Source organism: Trifolium pratense, linkage group LG3 (assembly GCF_020283565.1).
Source record: "Trifolium pratense cultivar HEN17-A07 linkage group LG3, ARS_RC_1.1, whole genome shotgun sequence".
Lineage (NCBI taxonomy): Eukaryota > Viridiplantae > Streptophyta > Magnoliopsida > Fabales > Fabaceae > Trifolium > Trifolium pratense.
Window position 1 is genome coordinate 23,549,596 of NC_060061.1, and position 24,902 is coordinate 23,574,497.

General features: G+C 33.5%; 3 protein-coding genes across 3 annotated transcripts; all 3 read left to right on the top strand.

Moving 5' to 3' along the window:
• Positions 1-667: 667 nt before the first annotated feature.
• Positions 668-10,772, top strand: LOC123913073 (synaptotagmin-1-like). The gene is made up of 12 exons (XM_045963673.1): positions 668-1,106; positions 1,207-1,305; positions 1,408-1,458; positions 1,585-1,708; positions 5,685-5,803; positions 5,881-5,982; positions 7,162-7,236; positions 8,108-8,184; positions 8,298-8,544; positions 8,632-8,982; positions 9,854-9,982; positions 10,404-10,772. Exons 1-12 carry the CDS (start codon positions 996-998, stop codon positions 10,542-10,544), a joined length of 1,626 nt encoding a protein of 541 aa, XP_045819629.1. The 5' UTR covers positions 668-995; the 3' UTR covers positions 10,545-10,772.
• A 1,274-nt stretch (positions 10,773-12,046) lies between these two features.
• On the top strand, positions 12,047-16,361 carry LOC123913074 (L-ascorbate peroxidase 3). The gene is made up of 9 exons (XM_045963674.1): positions 12,047-12,353; positions 12,502-12,626; positions 13,154-13,203; positions 14,464-14,529; positions 14,614-14,662; positions 14,847-14,929; positions 15,012-15,091; positions 15,271-15,373; positions 15,991-16,361. Exons 1-9 carry the CDS (start codon positions 12,238-12,240, stop codon positions 16,180-16,182), a joined length of 864 nt encoding a protein of 287 aa, XP_045819630.1. The 5' UTR covers positions 12,047-12,237; the 3' UTR covers positions 16,183-16,361.
• Positions 16,362-20,918: 4,557 nt separating this feature from the next.
• On the top strand, positions 20,919-22,288 carry LOC123913075 (myb-related protein 308-like). Its single transcript, XM_045963675.1, has 2 exons — positions 20,919-21,403; positions 21,477-22,288. The coding sequence occupies exons 1-2, from the start codon at positions 21,141-21,143 to the stop codon at positions 22,108-22,110; spliced, it is 897 nt and encodes a 298-aa protein (XP_045819631.1). The 5' UTR covers positions 20,919-21,140; the 3' UTR covers positions 22,111-22,288.
• The last annotated feature ends 2,614 nt before the right edge of the window (positions 22,289-24,902 follow it).

The following is a 24,902-nucleotide window of genomic DNA, read 5'->3' on the forward strand; positions in this document are numbered from 1 at the left end:
TTGTCTAGTTGAGGGGGAGAAATAAATATATTGTAAAAGGATTGTACTCTTTTTCCTTCACTAGAATTTTTTCCCACTGGGTTTTTTTTCTAGTAAGGTTTTAATGAGGCATATCCTCGATGGACATCCAAGGGGGAGTGTTATGAATATTTAGTGGATGTCCATATAGGTTCTGGCCCATGTTATTGGCCCATTACATTTGCCTATAAATAGAACCTATGACTAATGTAAACTACTCACTTGGTCAATCAGACTAATTCTATTCTTTCTCCCTTCTCTTCTTCTCTCCTCTATGACTAATTAAACTCATTTTTTTTACCCATAAAAAAAGTAGAACTATTATTGACGATAAAACAAAATACTCCCTCCATCCCATTTTACATGACCTATTTGACCATGTCACAAACTTTAAGAAAAATGCATAAATATAGGAGAGTTGTACAATTACTAAACTGCCCTTACATTTCATTATTAGTAGTAATAATTAAATTGGTGTCACACATAAACAGGTATCACATAAATGGTAAAATTGGAAAAAAAGACTTTGAGAATTGCATAAATCATTTATTTTGGGATAAATCAAAGTAAAAAAAAAATTCATTTAAAATAGGAAGGAGGGAGTTCGGTACTAAAAACATATTTAACCTTTTTTTGTTTTGTTTGGAGTAAGTTAATTTTATGATTATTTATTACTATAGAATCTACCTTGCTTTCTTCGTCAGTCAATGAGTCGCTGTTGAATTCCTTCCTTCTTGAATTTCCGCCGTTTCATTCTTCGTCTGCCCCCACCAATCCCTAGATTTATGGATAGCAACAGTTTCTAATCATTTTCCGTTGAAATTTCATCTCTTCACATTCAAATCACTCGATCTTTTCAACACCCATTTCAGTTTCATAGTAATGTTCAACTAAACAAAAATCCCGATCTGAACTTCTGTAGATCCATTCATTCATTCATTCATTCATTCTAGTGCTGTTTTGATTTCACTTTGAAAATGGGTTTCTTCAGCACCATTCTCGGGTTTTTCGGTTTTGGAGTTGGAATTTCAATTGGTCTCATTCTTGGTTATTTTCTCTTCATCTATTTTCAACCTACAGATGTTAAGGTATTCATGATTTCTTAATCAACACAACACTGTGTTACTGTTTTATTATTTTCTCAATTCATGTTTCCGATTTTTTAGCTTTATTGTTTGGATTGGACAGGATCCTAAAATTACGCCACTGGTGGATCAAGATGATGAGACTTTGCAGAAAATGCTTCCTGAGATTCCAAACTGGATTAAGAATCCAGACTTTGATAGGGTAAATTTATAAAACTATCATACATTGCTAATTTTAGGTTTAGGGTTTTGGTTTTTGGGATTTAGCTGCTGAACTATTGTTTTGCGTGTTTTTTTTCTTAAGCTTGATTGGCTGAACAAGTTTATAGAACTTATGTGGCCTTATCTTGAAAAGGTATGTTGTTTTTATGTTCTTGAACAATCCTTTTCAAGTAATGTGATTTGACATTTTTTTGCTTCTCATTGTTCTGTTTTGTGGGATTGTGTTTTTTTTGTTTTTGTTGTTTCTTTTCATATTTAGGCAATATGCAAGACTGCGAAAAACATTGCTAAACCCATAATTGAAGAGCAGATTCCAAAATATAAAATTGATGCTGTTGAGTTTCAAACACTCACTCTTGGGTCCCTGCCACCAACTTTTCAAGGTTTGTGGATTTAGATACAATGGATTGTTGGATGAGAACCTTTTAATTGTAGTATGTACAGATGCTTGTGATATTTTCATCGATGTTTTTAAAACTGTGTTAGCGAATTTTGCTTGTGAATGAATATAACTTTTTGTAAATTATCCTCTTAAATATTGAGGTTTGAAACATAAGATTTATCATTGAACCTTGTTTGACGTGGCCGGACTATTTTGAAGACTATTCATGTTTAGAATTTGAAGAAACTTGACGTGTCATATGATAATACAATGTATTATCATATAAGAACCTCTTTTTGGTGTTAGTTGTTACATGTGAGACAATTTGATAGGTTTGTGTATGAATTATGGAATCAAACAGTGAGTGATATAGTAATGAAATAGGAAAATAGAGTTTGTATTAATGGTACTATGCAATTACAAAAGAGAAAATAGCATAAAAACTGGTAACAAACTATCAGCAAGATGCTAATAGCCCCAAAAGCAACAAAGTGCTCCCTAAGTCACAAAGTGACCCCACAAAATAACCACTTCTAGCATGAAAAATATTCCCTCACTGACACCACATTTATAGCACTCACTCCCATGCACATCATCACTTGTCCACCTCATCATTCCTAATTCCCTTTCCTTTCTTTGGTTTGGGCTCAGCTTCAAGGCCCATCTCTTGATCCATGTTTCTATCAATTCCCACCTCCTTAGAAACAACCTTGTCCTCAAGGTTGAGAGAGGTTTCTATTACTCTTCTTGCTGCTAGGAGGCCCTTCAATACACTTGAGAAACACATAAGAATCAAACCATTGAAGCTACTGAGATCGGACATCATTTGCACCCAAATGCTTAAGTGCCAAAACTCCCCTCTATCATATACCAACATAAGCACCACCATCCAAATGCTTTTGAGCCAAATCTTCCCTCTGTCATATACTAAATTAAGCAAATCATAGCTTGAAAGAACACAAACTGTGGTTTCTAGCATCAAATAGAATTTCACAAAGCTTCCCTCTATCATAAACAAAATTCTGCAAACTGAATAATGATGGAAAACTTTTCCAGCCACATTCATGAGTACTAACTAGCATAGGAATATTGGGCTTCCTTGGATCCCATTGTATGATCCCCAGTAATGAAGACAATGACATAATTTTCACAATGGTTAAATCAAACAACTCCTCAAAACAAACATTGACACCCCATTGCTCATTCAATCCTTCCACAGTGTGCTTTGAAGGCCAAACAACATACCAAAGACAATGTGCATATAAAGTACAGAGTACACCCTGATTTATCTCTTCCTTTTCACTCCACCGATAAACATCATTAGGAGCCATGTTGCAGTTAGTTTCTATTATAAGCAGAGGGAAAAATATGTCATCAGCCACATCTTTAGCTAAGAGACAATCAAGCTCATTTGTATCCTCCCATATAGTCAATGCTGCATTCTCTTCAATTCCCAATAGCCTGTTCAAACTTGTCAGTTTGATAATTTGCTTAATACAATTTATCATAACTTTATTTATCAACTCAAGTGAATAAGAGATAGTCTCTAAACCAATTCTCAGATTGGTTGCTGGAACATAAGATTTTCCACAACAATTTAAGGGTACCCTTGAATCAGTATGTGAGCTTAACTCAAAAAACTTATGAGCTGAGATTTGTTTCAGAACTATAAAAACATTCTCACATCCTACATAGTTGGAAATCAAAGAATTCCATGATATAGTTCCTATCACATTTAACCCTTCAAACAATTTTCTCACACCAATTAGAGAATCACAATTACAGTACATACCGATCAGGCACTGGAGAAGCATCATAAACCAAAAAACACGCCCAGAAAATGCTTCTCTCAGCTTCAAATTCATGAGATCACCACCAACTGTGATGATGATAGTTCCATCTATAATAACACAAATCCACCTAACATATCCATGTGTCTCATTTCCACTTAACAACATATGTGAATCAGCACATTGTATCTTTTTGAAGTACTTAAAAACTTCCACGCACCTCTCTTGTTGCATATACTCACTGACAAAAGGAGTTCCACGTTATTGGTAACAATCCTTCACCCACCAGAAAAGCTTTATTAGTGAGAACTTCAATACCAAATAAATCTCGTATTGGGTCATCTATGACCATTTTCTTCTGAATCGTTGAGCAATTAAATTGAGCCAGTTTCAGTGTTCCTATTACGGCCCATTTTATAAATCTCCTTATAAACAACTCACATTGCATTGTGTGAGTGGAATACATACCAGGTGCCTTGGATGACTCATATGAGAGAAGAGTAGATGTGTGCTGCTCTGATGAAGACACATGTGACAATTTGTGATTGTGCAGAATGGATGGCAGAGATTTGTTCTATCTGGCCCATTAAGTTTAAAATGATACCCAACTCATTAGTTGTCCATTTTAACCTTACTTTATCATCAACTGCCAGTTTACCCTTATTTCATCCAGATCCTTCTCTCCATCCACAGCGATGACACACAAATTCTCATATACTCCGTTTAGATACGACGTCTTGTGCAGCGACGTTTGCCGTGGTAGCGCCGTCGTCAATCGATCGGTGTCTGGCGGTTCTGGTGACGGCGGTGGCCTGAGCAAATTTGTTTGTATCCTCCTTCTCTCTGCATCCGTTCTCGCATATCCACCCCTATCCAAAGCTAAGCTTCGATCTGGCGGTTTAGCCGGCGGTTCTCGCCATGAACTAACTTTCGCATGTTGATCAAAGCCTGACGACTTAATCTCAACATGATGCGTCTCAATTCCACGTCTGGTGGTTCCGGCGATAGCGGTGAATCGATCACCACCACTTGATTCACCTTAACACTCACCTCTCTGTCATCCGATTCTATCTTCTCAATTGCTGGATCAGACCGAGCCACCGATTCCTTGTGGCTCTTCAATTTTTGATTTGACGGCTCCGATGATTTCTCTAAATTGGTCAAATTCTGCGGTGATCCAGATTTAATCTCTTTCTCCACATATTTCACGTTCTTCCCGGAGAGATGCGACTCACCGTGTTAGTTATCTCCAATAGACTTCTCATTTTCATACGATGGCTCCTTCAGGCCAAGCTGTTTGCACAATTGACTTAGAATCAAGCCTCTTTGTTGCAACTGTTGAGAGAAAACTTGCATCGTTGATTTCAATTCACTCAATGTTGTTTCCAAAGATTCAATTCGTCCTCCCATTTTTGGTTGTTGTGGCATATACGATCACTGGTTCCGGTGAATAGATCCGGCAGGTCGGACCACTTGATAGGTTTGTGTATGAATTATGGAATCAAACAGTGAATGATATAGTAATGAAATAGGAAAATAGAGTTTGTATTAATGGTACTATGCAATTACAAAAGAGAAAATAGCATAAAAACTGGTAACAAACTATCAGCAAGATGCTAATAGCCCCAAAAGCAACAAAGTGCTCCCTAAGTCACAAAGTGACCCCACAAAATAACCACTTCTAGCATGAAAAATAGAGTTTGTATTAATAGAGTTTGTATTAATGGTACTATGCAATTACAAAAGAGAAAATAGCATAAAAACTGGTAACAAACTATCAGCAAGATGCTAATAGCCCCAAAAGCAACAAAGTGCTCCCTAAGTCACAAAGTGACCCCACAAAATAACCACTTCTAGCATGAAAAATATTCCCTCACTGACACCACATTTATAGCACTCACTCCCATGCACATCATCACTTGTCCACCTCATCATTCCTAATTCCCTTTCCTTTCTTTGGTTTGGGCTCAGCTTCAAGGCCCATCTCTTGATCCATGTTTCTATCACAATTGTTGAAAGCCATAAAGGTTACTCTGTTTTATGTCTTCATATCTGTTTACAAAGGGTTGTATTGTACTTATTGTCTTATTCCTGCTTTGCTATTCTGTACACAAAAGTCATTTTTGTCTTGATAACTTATTTGTGATATTATGTGAATATTATTAATACTTTCTGTCATATTCACAGGCATGAAAGTTTATTTGACGGATGAGAAGGAGTTGATTATGGAGCCTTCTATAAAATGGGCTGCAAATCCTAATGTCACCATTGCTGTTAAGGCATATGGGTTGAAAGCAACCGTTCAGGTAACTTTGTTATGTTTGTGTTAGTAAGGAATGGGTAGATTTTTTTTCTTTATGCTAAAAGGTTTGTCGCATTTCAGGTTGTGGATTTGCAAGTTTTTCTTTTGCCTCGTATTACTTTGAAGCCGTTGGTTCCAAGCTTTCCTTGCTTTGCCAACATCTTTGTCTCTCTCATGGAAAAGGTTGGTGATTGTTCAGTGTTTTACTGCCCTCCACGCGTGTACACACACAAAAAAGAAAAAGCTGACTTTGCTTGCCCACTTGAATTTGTAGCATAAGACAAAATAAGTACAATAGTTTTTAGCATATTGATAGTAGTTGTCTCTTGTCAGCTGTATCAATGTTTTGGGCACATCTTGACACCAAAAGAATATTTTCTAGTTGGAATTATTGTTGATAGAAACCACTTACCGGATGATAGAAAATCCCATTCTTAATGGAAAGGAGGACATGGGATAGGCATTTTATTCTGACCTCCTTTATATTCAGATACACAATGCATGGTCTTCCTATTAAAACTGCTTAATTTAATGCATTAATATTTGAAATGCTATTTTGTTCCCATGAGGTCTTTAAATTTATGAGAATGTAGTTTCGATATGAGTAAGCTATTTTAGAAATTAAGGAGAGCTAAGCATCTGGAGATCATGTCCCTTATTTGACTGACATGACCCAAGTGACATAGGATATTGCTCTAAAGAAAATCGTCAGAGTCGTTGGTGTTTAAAAATTAAAAGTTGATTTCCAAAATCATTTTGGAGACTGAAGGAGTATTGTTTCGTTGAACTTCTTATCAATAACCAATCTTTGAGCCGTTGTCAACAATAGGATTACACATAAATAGCTTTTGATTCCCTTCCTAAGTAATAGTTTGACAACCTAAATATATACCTTCCGTTTGTTTTTGGGATGGGTTGCTTTGTATGTATTGATGTAAATGATTGTTGATTGTATGAAAACTTTAGTTGATGTTTATGCTGATGATATCTGAAGTTATTATATTCATTTTATGATAACTTTGATGATGTTGGAGCAGCTGGACTTGTAACCTTTTCGTTCGCCCCTCTTATAATTTGCTACATGACTTTATTTTGAATGTTTGAGGAAATCTTGGCACTTGTAATTATCTTATGTGTAATACATGCTACTCCCTCCGGTCATTATTTATAAGCAAAAAACCACTTTTTAGGTTCATTGAAAAAGTAATGTATTTGGTCAATAATATAGGCTAGATACATTACTTTTTCAATGAACCTAAAAAGTGGTTTTTTGCTTATAATAGTGACTGGAGGGAGTATATAACTAATATTTACTTATTCTCCATCTATTTCTTAATGTTTTTGTTGTGCATTCACGTACAGCCACATGTTGACTTTGGGCTAAAGCTTGTAGGGGCTGATCTTATGTCTATTCCTGGTGTCTATAGGATTGTTCAGGTACATGACCTGCAACTTTTGATCTGTTTGTTTGATCCCCGTCCTATCATAATGTTTCAGACCTAGAGTTGCTTACATTCATCTTCCACTCTAAGCGGGTGTGGTAATTGTCCTGCATAACAGACAATCTCTCATCCTTAAAATGAAACATTGTTTGCTCAAGTGGATCTTATTTTGAGATGTGATATTTTCAGCGCAGACCATTGCTTTTTGTATGCAATGTTTATGAACAAAACATCATGCTTGCAGAAAGAACGGGAAAATTATGATGGACTAATTTCTTGCATCAAACTGGAGTTGCTATATGTGTGTGACAGATAGAAATTTGATTGCCAAAGAAATAGAACCCATACATTTTGATTAATTGACATGTATAATATTAATGTGAACATGAAGAAATGGAAATGTAGAGTTGAGATTGAATGGGGGCTGTCAGATGTTACTTAATAGTTCACTGAGGGTATAGTTGTACCTTGTCAAGTAGACAAGTACTGTCCGTAGAAGCCATTCTTTCAGTTTGAGCTGGATGTTTTATCCTCAGATAGAGTTAGAATCTTAAATTCGCGCATTTGCTGGATTAGTTATAAAAATAACATTTGATTGGATGCATCTGTTGGATTGAAAGATTTTTATGGCTATTTTCAATCTTTCATTATCTCATCCCAGAATAAAGTGAAAACAGAAAATTAATGCTAATATTATCACATGTATTATAACATTTTCTTCCTTCTGGGATGTACATTTGTGTTTATGGGTAATAATAAACAAAGTATTGCCCTTCGGAACATATATCCATATCTTTGTCAATCTCCTTAATATTGGTTTTATTGGGGATTTATGGCTCTTATACTAATTTAAAGTGTGTTTCCAGGAGCTTATCAAAGATCAGGTAGCAAACATGTATCTGTGGCCCAAAACCCTGGAAGTTCCAATATTAGATCTGGCAAAGTAAGTTTCTTCATCATTTTTCTAAATTAATATTCATGATATAATGGTATCTTCACCTTTTTAACTCATTTATTTATTTTTTCTTTTCTTGTGGATGTTATTGGGAATCTTAGAGCTTTGAGGAGGCCTGTTGGAATTTTACATGTAAAAGTTCTGCATGCCACAAAGTTAAAGAAGAAAGATCTCCTTGGTGCATCTGATCCTTATGTTAAACTAAAGCTTACTGACGACAAGATGCCATCAAAAAAGACTACCGTAAAGCACAAGAACTTAAATCCTGAGTGGAATGAAGAATTTAATTTGACAGTCAGAGATCCAGAGTCTCAGGTTTTAGAGATCAATGTTTATGACTGGGAGCAAGTAAACCACCTCTTGAGCTGAAATTTTTATCTTATAGTTTCTTCTTGTAATATCTGGGCTGAGTGTTGTTTTTGTGTCTTTGCTTAGGTTGGGAAGCACGACAAGATGGGTATGAACGTGATCAATTTAAAAGAAGTTTCCCCTGAAGAGCCTAAACGTTTTACTCTGGAACTTTTAAAAACTTTAGATCCCAGTGATGCTCAAAATGAGAAATCGCGAGGACAGATTGTTGTGGAATTGACTTATAAACCCTTCAAGGAAGATGAGATGGGCAAGGGCTTTGACGAGACACAGACAATACCTAAAGCTCCTGAAGGCACTCCACCTGGTGGAGGTCTTCTTGTAGTTATGGTCCATGAAGCTCAAGATGTTGAAGGGAAGTACCACACTAATCCACATGTACGTATTATTTTCAGAGGGGAAGAGAAAAAGACTAAGGTAAAGATCCTAAGAATACTATTATTCTACCTTTCATTTCTTTTCTTTTAGAATAAATTAAACACCTCTTTACAAGCCAGGGTTTTAATATGCCTTGTTAGTTTCTGAAATTCTTTAAACTCAACTAATCCCCTGTAGGCCGTCACTTATATATGCTACTTAGGAGAGGGTGGTTATGGGTATAGGCTCTAACTTGACAAATCCCTTATGCAGCAAAGTATCCCTAAAAGCTTTTAATAAAGTGGGTTGGATAAAATGGAGGTGTGTCTTATTTGTGATAGAAAAATGTTACTCAAACTTGAGGGAAAATTTTACCAGCTACACGACTTGCAATGTTGTACAGAATCAAATGTTTGGTCTATCTAGAAATAATCTCAGTGTTGCAGAAACGAGTATATTATGAATGGATGAATGCACAAGGAATACATTGATTATGAATGCATTAAAGAGAATAAGGTGGCACTCTTTTGGTATAGATAGTATTTTGTAGTATCTTGCGGTAGATGATTTAGGCATGTGTGGAGAAGAATGGATTGGACTGGTAGCATACCATGTAGAGCTTGACTGGGAAAAACTGCACGCCAAGTCATTAAGTAGGATTTAGATTTAAATGGTTTGTTATGACATGATTTATGATATTGTAACAGTTTTGATGATTGTGGTTAAACTGATCTAGTGGGGAAAAGCTTTGGGGTGATTATTGTTTTATGTATTAATACATAAAATAATAGGACAGAAACACGATATTAGACATATCAAAGACAAATATGGATTAGAGTAATAATAGTGGTAAATCCGTAAATGTGCATTACTTCAGATTGAAATCTGTTTTTTGTGTGGACTACTAATGATACATTGGTTACTATTACAGCGCATAAAAAAGAACAGGGATCCAAGATGGGAAGAAGAGTACCAGTTTACAGTAGAGGAGCCTCCCACCAATGATAAACTACATGTAGAGGTTGTCAGCACTTCATCACGAAACCTGCTCCATCAAAAGGTACATAATTCTTACAACTCTACCGTTCTGTTTGATGTGATGCATTATTAACTTATTAGTAATTGCCTAATTGGTAAGATGATTCTGCCTTTTAGAAAGTAAAACCTATTCAGAGTTTGTTAGATTGTTTTTATTTTGCGGGAGATATGTGAATGATCTTTTGCTGTTTTGTGGTACACAGGACAAGTGTTATCCCCTTTTCTCAAGTCTTACCTGGATTCACTTTTTATGTTTAAAAAATAAATTTATATGCTCACACTTGGAAGCTTTATTTTTAACTCTTGGTTTCTGGCCTGGTTTTGCCTTAGCGATATGTTACTTTATTTCTGTTTTCTCCCTTTTCATGCTAGTTGATATATGATTCAATTTCATTGTTTTTTACTCAAGTTTCATTGTTCTTTGCTGCTTCTTTTGTTATTAGGAATCACTGGGTTATGTCAACATCAATCTTGGTGATGTTGTTTCTAACAAGAGAATCAATGAGAAGTATCATCTCATAGACTCGAAGAATGGTCGCATCCAGATAGAGTTGCAGTGGAGAACTTTAGAAGCACAGGGATAAAATTCTCACAATAGACATGCACTTCTGTTTCCACCCCACCGCCCAAAACCATATGTTAAAATTTAGTCTTCAATGCAATGTAAGGAAAACAGTGAGAAAGGCCTTTCATGTATTTCTTGTGAGTAGACCTGATTTAATTTGCGTCAATCATGTAAATGCTTGTGACTGTGATGAAAAAAAGATTTGTTTGAAATAGCAAAAGCATATATATGTTTTCATTTCGATATATACCCTTATCAAAGACGGCCTTAAGGGTTTTAGTCCCGTGGACAAATATTATGTTATAGTTTTGTGACCCGAAATACCTTCTTCCACTTGTTTATATTTAGTGCTAGTTTGATACCGTGGTAAGCTTTACAAAATTACGATGGATTACCATGATTTTGTAAAAAAGCTACACGCATGAGTGTTTGGTTTTCCGACGACAAAACTTGATTTTGAATAAATTCATTTGTACTTAAAAGTTATAAATCGTAGCTTAGCATTTCAATTCTATAGACATCCAAGCATGTTACAATTCACACGTTAGAATCAATTTTGTTTCATAAAAAAATAAGGAAAAAGCTAACATGTGCCATAAGGACACATTTTAAGATACTTCATATAAAAAATTAATCTTAAAAGTTGTGTATTCAACTTATTCAACTTTTACAAAGTCAAAATCTTTTTTTTTTCCCATACAAAATTTTCATTTTAAGCTCCTTAATAGGTGTCCTTAGGGCACATGTTAGCCTGACCCAAAAATGAATCATGATATCAAACATGCACTTATTTTTAAACTCTAATTTTCACTTTTCTCTACCATATTATTATCATCACATTTCTAATTCATTTTATTCTTGTATGCCTCTCACACAAGTTAAGGATAATAGATATAATTGTTCTATGCGGATACTCTCAGTGTTAGATTTATCTCAATGCTTCCTTTCGGTCTATATAAACGTCTTCCCTATATAAAAACAATATTTTGGTGACAATGTATACAATTCAATCATTTTTCACTTCACTTCTCATTGATTATATATTAACTAGAGGTGTTGAAGTGTTAACCTATTTTGCATGTACCTTCTTCACTTTTATCCATCGTTTCAAAAACCGATCACTTAAAAGTTATTTCATTTTGATACGGGAGAATACAAACTTTTATGCACTATCCACTTATATGGATTTTTAATCGTATATTAAAATAATTTATACTTTTAATAATTATTTATAAATACTTCATTGCTTTAAATGTTTAAATAAAAAAATACATGAAAAAACAAACTTTATTTGGTTGGTTATTTGATTAGATGATTAAATAAAAAAAATATAATGAATTTTTTGTAGCCTAAAAAATAATGAAAGTTTTGTCTGATTATACAATTACATTGATTTTTGGAATGTGATAATGAAAAGATATGTTAAAAAAATGTGGAATACTTTTTTTTTGAATAAAAAAAATAAAATGTGGAATACTACTTGCTCCAAGTGTAAGATGTGTACGTTGTCTTGAATATGTGAGCCCATAAACCAATACCACGTGGCAAGAGAAGAGTGCATATTTCAAAGGCACACGAACATGTGATTGGGATCACCAACCACCACTTTCACTTATCCATTTCCATTTCCAATACACATTCGCACGCAGTGCTGCAACTGCTTTTTTACTTTTTCTCCGCCAAAATCAAAAGCCGTTATTCCACCGTTCAGAATGGCGTTACCGGTGGTGGTAGACGCTGAGTATCTCAAAGAGATCGAAAAAGCTCGCCGCGATCTCCGAGCACTCATCGCCAACAGAAACTGCGCTCCTATCATGCTTCGCTTAGCGTAAGTAACCTCTCCAATCAAACTATTTCTATTCACGCTTTCTCGATTTCTATTTCGTTAATTACACGGTCAACGATTCGATCTAACAGTGTATAGTAATTTTATTATAAAATATTCCATGTTTAACAATTTTGTTAATCTGATTCAGTTGGCACGATGCTGGTACTTATGATGCTAAGACGAAAACCGGTGGACCTAATGGTTCAATTCGGAACGAGGAAGAGTATTCTCACGACGCTAACAATGGATTGAAGAAAGCTATTGATTTCTGTGGTCTGTTATTCACTCTAATCATTCTTTTCCTAAAATTAGTACATTCAACTATCATTTTAATATTGCTAGATGTGTTATGTAGCCTATTTTTGCGTATAATTCGAGTCTTGAGATGCTCTATCAATTTTTATGTGCATATACTCGGACTCGGTATTAGTGTTAAATTAACATGATACCTAGGCTTGATTATATTGTTTCATGATTTTGCCTTTTATTAGAATAGAATCAACTCCATTATTATTATATATAAAAAGAGGATTCGGCTCCTCTAAAATGGAAAATTCACTTTAAAGTGTAAACCGAGTAATATCAACCATTAAATAACAAATACTGAGTTAGTTACAATAACAACCTTTGATTTTTCCACTTTACATTTGATTTACTTTAGATGATCTAAATGCATAAAAAATAATATAATCAATTTCAGCTTCCAATTATATGTCTTTCCTACTAAGTTTTTCGTTGTTGTAAACGTAGCATGAATATCACTGTCTTACTGAGAATTGTTTTGTTTTCTGATGTCACAGAGGAAGTGAAAGAAAGGCATCCTAAGATTTCATATGCAGACCTTTATCAGGTGATTATTTGTCTTCATTCAGTTGTTATGAAAATCTGCAATGAATCCAATTGCTTTGTGCTAAAGTCATTTGCTGGAAATTGTAGAATGGGTTTAATGACTTTCAATTTTGTCTGGAGTGTGCAACATGATTGATTAGATATTTTTTTTTATCTTATTTCTATTGTGGGGATCCTGTTTGTTTCTGCTAGCAACTCAAATTATTCTCTTTATACATTTATATTGTTTGTGATTCTGGTAGTCAAGATTTAGTGATACTGCTTTGCTTAGGGTTTTTCCTACAGTTTAGGTGGTATTAGTTTATCCAATTCTTTTTTCTATTTTTCTACTTGATCATGATTGAATCTCATTATTAGGAAAATTTATGAATCTTGAAGTTACATACATAGCATGCCCTTAGCTTACATTAGCGCGCTGTTGCACACAAGCTCCTTTCTCCCATGATGCATGCATGACAATTCCTAACTATAATAATTGAATCCTACAAAAACAAAGAGATTGACTAGCTTTGCTTAGTCAATCAGCTCGCTGCATTGTTTCTATTTGTTTTTACTCTTCTCTTTGAAGATGATGTGTTATCTTTTTTATTTTCTTTTACTTGTTTATCTTTATTCTCTAGAAATTCTCTTTTTCTATCCAAAGACAAAAAAGGTTGGTTGTTCTATTCAATTATTTACAGGCTCGGTTATCTTGGCCTAATGCTGCAATACTTTTTGCGAGGTGTCAAGTTTTTTGATTAAGTTGTTAAGGATTATGCTATGCCTTGAATTAGGATAAGGTGATTATTCTGTGATGAACCATTTTAAGGGGGAAAACTAACTTATTTGCTCTTTACAAAACTTCCATTTCTCGTACTCTTTATTTGGTTACTTGCTTTATATGATTTGAGAGAATATGCATTTGTAATATATGAAATTACAGCAGCACCTCGAACGCCATTTGATTTTCATATATAGAAACTTTAAAAATTTGTAAATGTTAGGAATTTAATTTTTGAAAATCGAATATTCATTTAATTACTGTATAAGTTTCTATCAGAATCAAGACCGTGATTGGAGTTTATTGTATATCACATTCACATATAAACTGATTAAATCAAGTACAATATTGAAATAGAGGGAGGGGGAGCAATTATTTATTACGTGGAGGACATGGCTTGTATAAAATAAGATATGCATTTGTTAGTGAAGAACTAAATCAGCTGCCACATAAATTTCGTGAATCTGAAACAACAATTATTTTGTTCTCTTGTGCTTCCAGCTTGCGGGTGTTGTTGCAGTTGAGATTACTGGGGGTCCCACAGTCAACTTTGTTCCTGGAAGAAGGGTATGTTGTGCCATACCTTTCGTGAAAATATTAGTTGTTATGAAATTCTGAATTTCTCATTCTCTAATTTTCCGTGTCATGTAGGATTCAAAAGTATGTACCAGAGATGGGCGACTTCCCGATGCTAAACAAGGTGAGTTCTAAATTTTTGGCAGTGGTACAACAACTTTCACTTGGGCTTGGTAAATATCTTACCATTGCCCGTGAAAGGATTTTCTTTTCTCTGAATTCCCTTCACATCAACAAGGTTAAGAAATAAGATTAAGAATGTTATATGAAAGCATATAAGCAATTAAGCATGTCAATGCTATTGGTAGGTGTGTCGCATCTACGTGATATCTTTTATCGCATGGGCTTGACTGACAAGGATATTGTTGCACTGTCTGGAGCACATACCCTGGTGATTCTCCTTTTGTATATATCTTTTTACTACTTTCTTTGATTGCAGCCAGAAATTCTTATATTGTTTTCTGTGTTACAAGGGAAGAGCACATCCAGAGAGATCAGGGTTTGATGGACCATGGACAGAGGACCCTCTGAAGTTTGATAACTCATATTTTCAGTAAGACTTACGTTGTGTGCATGCATTATTATTAATATTCTTGCCTTACTACAAGGACATTTGTAGACTCTCGGTTTTGCATTCTGATACGATTACGAGCTTGATTTTTTTTTTTGGTGTGTGTGTGTGTGGATAAAGCTTGATTTTTATTTACCGCTAAATATCATTGTTAATATCAGGATACTTTTGGAACAAGATTCTGCAGCGCTACTTAAACTTCCAACTGACAGGGCTTTATTGGATGATCCTGAATTTCGTCGTTATGTTGAGCTGTACGCGAAGGTAATTGGGATTTAATTAAAATAACATTTAGATAATCCCCGCTGAAAACTGATTTCGTGCTGTGTCCTGCCAATTATGGTTTTTCAATAACATTTCGTAAGTCCATTTGTAGGCTTGCTGCATTTGTTTATTGGATCAATCTATTGATTGGAACTTGTTGCATTAAATAAGTTGATTACTAGGTCCATCTTCCCCGTAAGCATCGTGCTTTGGAGTTTACTAATGCCATCTGCGACTATCTCCACGTTTCATAAGATTTCCCCATGTGCTGCTAATTGGGTGGCCAAACCAACAGCTTTTTACTTGATATGTGATAGATATTAGCTATTTCTACTCGGCCAACTACTGACCACACGTTGGTCTTGTTTTCCTTCTGTTATAAACTATTGAGGTTGAAGATCTAAATTTAAACTAAACAACGTACTTATTAGAGCATTTATATATAGGACTAACCTACCCAAGACATTCATGTCAAGTTTCTGTTTTACTCCAAATCCATTGAAGAAAATCAATATTGGTTTTTATTTGCATCAAAGTACTGACTGCTGTTGATCCATCATTAAAAATTAATCTGTTTGCTGTTTCATGTTTTTCCCCCTTTAAACTTCCTCTGGCAGGACGAGGATGCATTTTTTCGAGATTATGCTGAATCACATAAGAAACTTTCAGAGCTTGGCTTTGTGCCAAGTTCAAAGGCCACAGGTCCTAAGGATGCGACCGTACTGCTACAAAGTGCTGCTGGAGCTGTAGTTGCCGCTGCAGTGGTGATCCTCGGTTACTTGTACGAGAATAGCAAAAGAAAGAAGTAGACTTTGATTTGATCAGCCTTGTTGGATGTCACATTTCTGTAGGCCCTTAATAAGCAGTATTGAGTTCATTTTTGAAGTTTCGGTCTTTGTTTTCTTAGTACACCAATAAGAATAATGCTACATTCTCCAGCTGTTGGGTATATGAATAGACACTAAATACAACTGAATATTCCATTTAAGAGCAGCTACATTACTACTCCCTCCGGTCCTTTTTATAAGGAACACTTAGGGCAAAAAATTTGGTCATTTTTATAAGAAACTTTGACTAATTTTCAAATGTTTTAAATGTTCAATTTCACTTATGCCCTTATTTATTATGAGAGAGAATTTAAAAATAAGTAAATTAGTTGAATAAAGAGTAATTAAATAAGGGTATATATGAAATAAATTTAAATTTATAAGAGTATTAAATGAAAATAATTATGTTAAATGTGATTCATTGGTCTGTGTGATTTTTTCAAATTGTTCCTTATAAAAAGGACCGGAGGGAGTATTACTATGCACATACAAATTTCAGTGTCCCGTATAAGTATTCGTTTTCTCTTGAAGATCAGAAAAGGAGAGTAGTTAATTTGTTGTGTTAGTGTATGTTATTTGCTAGTAAATCAGAATTTGAAAACAAGGGATTGAAATCAAGAAGAATCACTGCATGTGGTCCCGATGATCAATAATCCTGTAACGCCATTGCCTTCGCTCTGTACCTTGCTTATAATTCCAATATAATCTACTAGCTCATACTCCCAGAGACACTCTGACCCATGTTTAACATGGAAATATTCAATATTGGATCTTTAATAGTAATTCTACACTGCTTGTGGTTCATATATAATGCATGCAAATGCAAATAGTAGGAGAACTGATATTTTTAACATTAACGCATTCATGCAAGCGTTGAATATAGCGAAGCACAAAGTGATTATTATGACAATTACAAATTCATATTTAGATGACTCCTTATGTCCTTTGAATGCTTTTTTCATAAGTTCCATCCAGATGGTCTTCCTGTCATTATACTATATCCCATCCATTATAATCCCCGGTTTGAAGGACAATCTGTTGTATTTAAATACGAAACACATGAAAAACGGTAACAAAAGGAATAAAGGGAAGAAGACTCTGCTAAATTACAACGTAAGACAGACGTTGAGGTAGAGAGGTAGAATGGAATCTGCAGGGTGGTGGTGTCTGCCAATAATGTTACATAATTAAAACAACAAAAAATATTCTCATTTATTATTATAATATATGAACAAGGTTATTCTTGAATCTTGAATAATTGCCTTTTTTTTTAAAATGTTATCCACCACCATATAGAATATAGAACATATCAGAAAAAGCATAACAAGTTCAGTAAGACACATGTGGAAGACAGCCCAAGAGGTAGGTAAGCCTTCTCAGAAGTTAGGACTTTAGGACAACCTCCCACAAATACCTAAGCACATGACATACTCGTGTTGCTGTGCTGGCTTTCACCTTACAAAAAAACAATCATGCAAATGCAAACCGTACGCTACAGTTTCTTTCTTTCTTCCATTCTATTATTATTATTATTTTTAATAATTTATTTTGCATGTGAGCATTGTTGTAGTATTTGGTATAGAAGACTAATTAAGGAGTTAAGGCCTTAGGTTGCTCCTCTTTTTTGGGTTAGCTAAGAAGGCCATTATAGGGTGATCTCTTAGTAATAATTACACCCAACCGATAGCGACCAAGGGTGATGCTCTAAATTTAATTTGATGTGAGTAGTTACGCGTTTCATCCATACATTTATTATTTGGTAACTTTAGTATCATACGCACATTGCATCTTTTTGGTACCTATCCAACAGAGTTAGGTAGTGCTGTTGCCTCACCGAATAAAATAAACATTTCCTTTAAATATTGCAATTATATGCTCATCATCTTAGTTGAGTTGTTCATTCTCATTAAAATCAACACATACACAACACAACACAACACATTTTCTTTTGCACATTAACACCAAACTACTCTGTCAAAATGAATGCGGTTAAAACTTGAGTGTGTTTGAATAAAATTTACGGGCATATTAATATATACACATATAGATAGAAAGATTAGTTACTTGGGTGTGGTCCTATAAAACATGTCAATGTTCAACATACTACTGAGGTCTGAGGGGGGGAATTTGGACTTTTGAATTGAAAGTACAGTCAAAAAAAGGTGAAAAAGTAGTGAAATACTTCCAAAAAATATTACCCATGTCCATGTGGACTGAATCTTTTCCAACTTTCATGCTCTTCCTTCCTTGAAAGCTACTTGTACCTATGAATAATAATTTGAAATTGAATTTCTGTTCGGTTACGATTAACATGCATTCATGCAGATCAATGACAGTTGGATTGCGATTAATCAACCTAAATATTAAGCTCGAATTGTATTTTATTTTAAGTTAAAGATTTGTGTTAAAAATTTAGATCGTCTGATCTCAATCTGACAGTCATCAATATATTGACTGTATGAATGCGTAAAAATTATTACCCTAGAAATCTAATTCAATTAATTCTTACCATCCAACTTGATTTTTATAGTATGAAATAGTAGTAGGAGAAGAAGATGACAATAAAAAGGTGAGAAATGAATGAGGCCCCCCAATTCCAACCTTTTTTCTTACTATACTTTTTCTAAACTTGCATCATAAGGTTTAGGAAAAAGAAAAAATTGAAAAGTGGAAGGTGAACCAAAGCCCATGTACAACCACAACTACAACCACACTCATTTGGCATTTCCTATTCTCCCATTCACTTATTTCACCATCTTAATGTCCTTTGAAACCAACCTCAAACATTTCTAGAAACCTATCTATTTGATCTACCCTCTCTCTCATGAATGATAATGCACCAATAGAATAAAGAACCACAACTACCATTACCATCTCTATATTTCCACACATGAATACCCAACTACTAAGACATTTCTTTCAGAGAATTGCCTATTACAACTAACTTACCGAAATTGGCTAACTTTTTAAGGGAAATTAACTAAACCCACATGAAGCTCTTATGTTTTTTATTGGTTAATTATCTATAATTAAATTTTGTATATATTTGCTACGTTTGGTGTGATTCTCATGTGACTGATAAAAATAAAAAATAATTAATTAACACTTGTGATTAATTAGCATGACACCCTTCTTGTATGTTAATATGTATGATGTATATAGGGTGTTCTTCGTTACGGGTGATCCGTTCAACCCGGTGATCCAAATCCAATTCAATCTATATTTTATTCGAGTCTGTTTAAATGTGAGTCCAATCCGAACCAATCTGTTCAAGTCCGAAGTGATTTAATTCGGATAACGAGTTTATAATTGTAGACCCATTATTTTGCGAACCCAACCTGTTCAAATTTCAAGTGTCTAAATTTTAAATAGCAAAATTTAGTCTAAATTTTAAAATTCTAATAAAAAGAGAAACGTCATTTTACTATATATTTTTTTAGAAAATATTTAGAATTTAAAAATATTTTGATCCGTTGACCCAATCCAACTCACTCACCACTGAATTGGGTTGGTTCGAGTTTGATATAAAATATATAGATTTTACATCCAACTCAACCTAACCCAATTACCTGTAATCGGATAGGGTAATGAGTTTGGCTAAATCGACCAAACCCCGCTTGCAAATACCCCTATATGCATCTTTAACATTATTTTTTATAAAATAAAAATAAAGTGTTAGAAAGATGAGAGGTTAATTATAACTTTCTAAGATGATAATAAGAATCAATCAAATTTATTAGTGAAATTGAGGTAGTTAGATCTCAATCCAACTTTAATTTTATTTCATAGATCTGTTGTTCTGTAAATGAAAACAACAATTTCTTTAATTACGGAGGTGCCTTACTCATCACATAACACCAACTAGACATTTTATTAATTAATCAATTATTGAAGAGAAAAAAACTGGTGACTGAATTGAATTATTTTTTTTAAGTTCAAAGGTTAAATAGACAAGTTAGAGTTTTTTTATTAGAGATTAATAAAGCGTATAAGATATGAATTGTGTTTCTCTTTTTTCTTAAAAGAGGCAAGTGATCACATCTTGTCTTTACCTTGCCCATACTTTAATATATTCTACTTTATACCAACCTGAAGGTAACCCATAGTTAATGTCTTTTTAACCCGTTATATCATTGATGCAAAGAAACTAGTATATAAATATACGATTAATGAGTCATGTTAACATGCGTCTAAAAGACACACACATATTAAAATAATATTTTTTTATAGATAGACGAGATAACAAAGTTATTATAAATTTTCATACAAATAAAAGTCGAGATTCAAACTCCAATTATTATGTCCAATATAACAATATGTTTATATTTGTCATTTTAACATATACGTTAATGACACACGAGTAACATTTTTTTTGTTGGTATTAACGCTATGGTTCTCAGAGGAAATGAGTCCCGGTAATTCAAAGTTCGACTGCAAGGTAAGTAAAGTCTGACAAAAAATTATTCTCATCAGAAATCAAAATCGGATTCTCCCAGTGATTCGTTATAGTAGGAGCTTATTAGCCACTTTAGCCGGATGACATGATTAACATTTTTTGTATCAGGTAGACTAGTGACCAAAAGTTTCACCTATAAGATGGATAAATTACAATCCGAAGTTCGAACACTGACTCCTACATATAAAATGCGATGTCTCTTACCGACCAACATGATTAACATTTTCTATATATAAAGTATATATAGACCTAATATTATAGATAGATATAGATATATATAGCCAACAACAGCCACTCTCTTTAACCTGTCTCACCAACTCACATCTAGAAGCAATTTTATGTCTTGTTTCTCTCTCTGTCCCCTTCTCCCTTTGAGGTCAAAGTCCCTATAAAATCATAACCCCAACTCCTTCTTAGGACTGGCTTTGTTCTTTAAGCAAGAGAACAAACTTTCTCAAAATTGAAACACAAGAACAATAATAATATGGGAAGATCACCTTGTTGTGAAAAAGCTCATACAAACAAAGGAGCATGGACAAAAGAAGAAGATGATAGACTAATATCTTATATTAGAGCTCATGGTGAAGGTTGTTGGAGATCTCTTCCTAAAGCTGCTGGTTTACTCCGTTGCGGTAAAAGTTGTCGTCTCCGTTGGATTAATTATCTCCGACCAGACCTTAAACGTGGTAACTTTACTGAAGAAGAAGATGAACTCATCATCAAACTTCATAGTCTTCTTGGTAACAAGTAAGTTTCAAAAAATTAATCTTTATTAACATTCTTAATCACCCTTTTAACTAAATTTAACCTTTTTCTTTAGATGGTCTTTGATTGCTGGAAGATTACCAGGTAGAACTGATAATGAGATTAAGAATTATTGGAACACTCATATCAGAAGAAAACTTCTTAACAGAGGAATTGACCCTGCAACTCATAGACCTCTAAATGAACCTCCTCATTCTTCTCATTCTCATTCTCAATCTCAATCTCAATCACTTAATCTTCAGAATCATAATCAGAATCAAGAATCTGTTACTATAGCAGTAGTAGCTGCATCTGCAACAACTACTACTACTACTATTCCTGCAGTAACAGTACCAACAACAACAATATCATTTGCTTCATCTATTAAACAAGAACAATATCATCATCATCATCATCATTATAATCATAATCAAGAGATGATGATTAAAGGTTCAGTGTTAGAAAGATGTCCTGATTTGAATCTTGAGTTAACAATTAGTCCACCAAGACAACAAGAACAAGATGAACAATTCAAAAACAGCAGAAACCTCTGTTTTGTTTGTAGTTTGGGTTTACAGAACAGTAAAGATTGTAGCTGTGATGAAATTGTTGGAAATTCTAGCACTGGAAATGCTTCTACTACTCCTGCTTATGATTTCTTAGGTTTGAAAGCTGGTGTTTGGGATTACAAAGGTTTAGAAATGAAATGAAAAAGAGAAGAAAAAAAATAGCTAGTGTTGGAACAGAGTATTGAGTGAGAGAATGAAAAAATTCAATTAATTTTGAAAAAAAAGGTTTTTTTCTTTCTTATTTCTTATATAATTTGTATAAATAATTAGTTGTTGATGCATAAGATATAGTATCAGTATAGCTGAACATTATTGGCTATTTTTTTTTGCCTAGTTAATTTTCATCTAAATTCTAATTTTTCATGTTTCCTATCTTTTTTTTTCCTCTTTTAATTAATTTTGTTATGATTATTGATTGATCAATTTTTGGATAAATATAAGATATGATGGTTAATTTGAATTTGAATTTGATTTTGAGTTTGTCCTTCATAGTTTCATATATGAGTTGACACATAATGGAATGAGTAATGACAGCTCTTTTAATTATATTTAACTGCATAATCACATTCTAAGTCATTACTATTCTTATCTTAATTATTTAATTGGTCAATTATTAAATTAATTAATTTGCATAATCCTAAGATTATGCTGCTAGCCAGGTTTTGGGTGTCTATTTCTTTGCAGCTTCACATGCATCAATCAAACAATTGGGCTAAGAATCCCTCCAACTTCAAATTCTTTTTCCTATTTTGTTATTATTGCTTGAATATTAATTAGTATTATATATGCATTCATGTGTGACAAATATTATAGACCATTAAGTCCTGGTGATGATCTTTATTTCCCCTTTTTCTTCCTATGGAAATCTATTTTTAGATTCTTATGGACTTTTTGGGACTTTTAGGGTTATCTTTTTTAGGAGAAAAATAGAAAGAAAAAAGAGATGATAGGTATATAAGTATATTCATGTTTACATGAGTGGATAAGCTGTGAGAGGAGGAGAGAAATTCTTCACATACAATGGCGGTATACCCAATTATTTTTCAAAATAATGCTAAAAAACATCTATACACTATATGTGTATTATTTTATTTTATTTTATTTTATTTAATTTTGTCTATGTTAACCCTTCTATTCTCAAAAAAAAAAAAAGTTGGCTAAAATTTGATAATTCCGCACCAATTGTTAGTTGATCTAGCGGTAGTTTATGTTGAACTTAGTAGGAAAGACAACAGTTTGATCTCTCGCAATTGCAATCGAAAAAAAGGCTAGAACCACCTGATATCAGAATTGACGCCCGCACTGAATTAGAATCAAATACTGATGGTGAAAATATTTTAGTTTTTTTGTTGATAATTTCGAGTTTGGTTGAAAATAAAATAAAGTTTAGTTATACTTATTTTGTCTAGAATTTAAATATTTCTTTTGAATAATTCTAGTATATACCTTAACTCCTTAACTAATTATTAACCACTTGAGTCTTTGATTTAGTTTTATACTTGCATATTGATAGAGAGTTGAAGCTCTATCAAGCTACACTAAGCTAACCTAATTAATTAATTAACTACTAACTAATCTTCTATCACATATTATATATTTTTATTTACATAATAATATATTCTTCTTAACGAGGGGAATTATGTGGCATAGTCATGTGCACAAAAAAGATGTTGATTATTTTAAATTTATCTTCCTTGTTTTCACTTGCTCTCAATAATAGTAAGCTCAACAATACATATCAAGAAGTGAAGATAATAATAATATAACATTATCTAAAACGTGAAATGACGAAGCATTGTCCTTATAGTACCACATGCATCATTCTACCAACCTCCTAACAATTATTTATTTCGTTAGGCCTTCTTTCAACCGACTTCTTAACTTTGTATGGCATGTTTACATGTGAACCTACCTAGTTTTGCCTTTCTTTATTTTACCTTACACATATCCACTATCCACTATATGCTCTTCTAAATTTGGTGGTACATTTGGTATCAACATGTCTACACTCTATATAATATTTACCACTTAGTTAGAGACATGAATTATATAAGTAAAAACCTAGAAGGTAAATGACCAAAATTTTACATATGGTTGAATCTTTCACTCACATTTGTTGTGACTTACTATGTTCAAGTCATGTATAATAGATTTCGTCAGAAAGAAAAAAAAGAAATTCATGTATAATATATTATACATAAGCTTCAATATAACCAACATAAATTGGTCCATTGGTAAAGAATTAATATTTTAGAGTGTCATTTTTTAAAAGTTTTATTTCGAATCAAAATTATGTATTGGCATGTGTGTAGTGGTCTAAAACGACACTTAAAAGTAATAGATGAAGTGATCTTTTTTATATGAAGAAAAGTATAAGATATATTGGATCCAACGAAAGTCCAGCACTATTAATTATATTAGGTACTTTGGTTTCATCATATTTTATATATAATCAAACATAGCAATGGTGAAGTTGTATTCACTATTACTAAGCAAAGTATATATAGTAACATTATGTAACATTGTAACAAAATATGTGTCCATGGTTTGGTATTTAAAGAATGTTTTGCACTGGTTTTAGCTAAACTAAATGTAGCTGGGGAAATGTCTTTTCTTTTATAATTTTGGGTTAAAATTATGCAATTTCATGCTTGGTGCGAGTATTCTTTCTAGGTACTAACATTATTGTTTGTTGACAATATATAAGGAACTTTTTAATAGGTAAATGGCATAAATCACATTTAAAGTTGGGAGCAACTAAAATAAAATTGGTATGAAGTGATCCTATTCCTACCTACCATTCAAATTTTATCTGCCGCATTAACTCAAGGTCATGTCATGGGGTCACAGAGCAATTCCAATGGAATGGAATGGTCTCTTATGGATGGCTTGGATTAATGAGGATGTTTCCCCCCAAAACCATCATAATATGT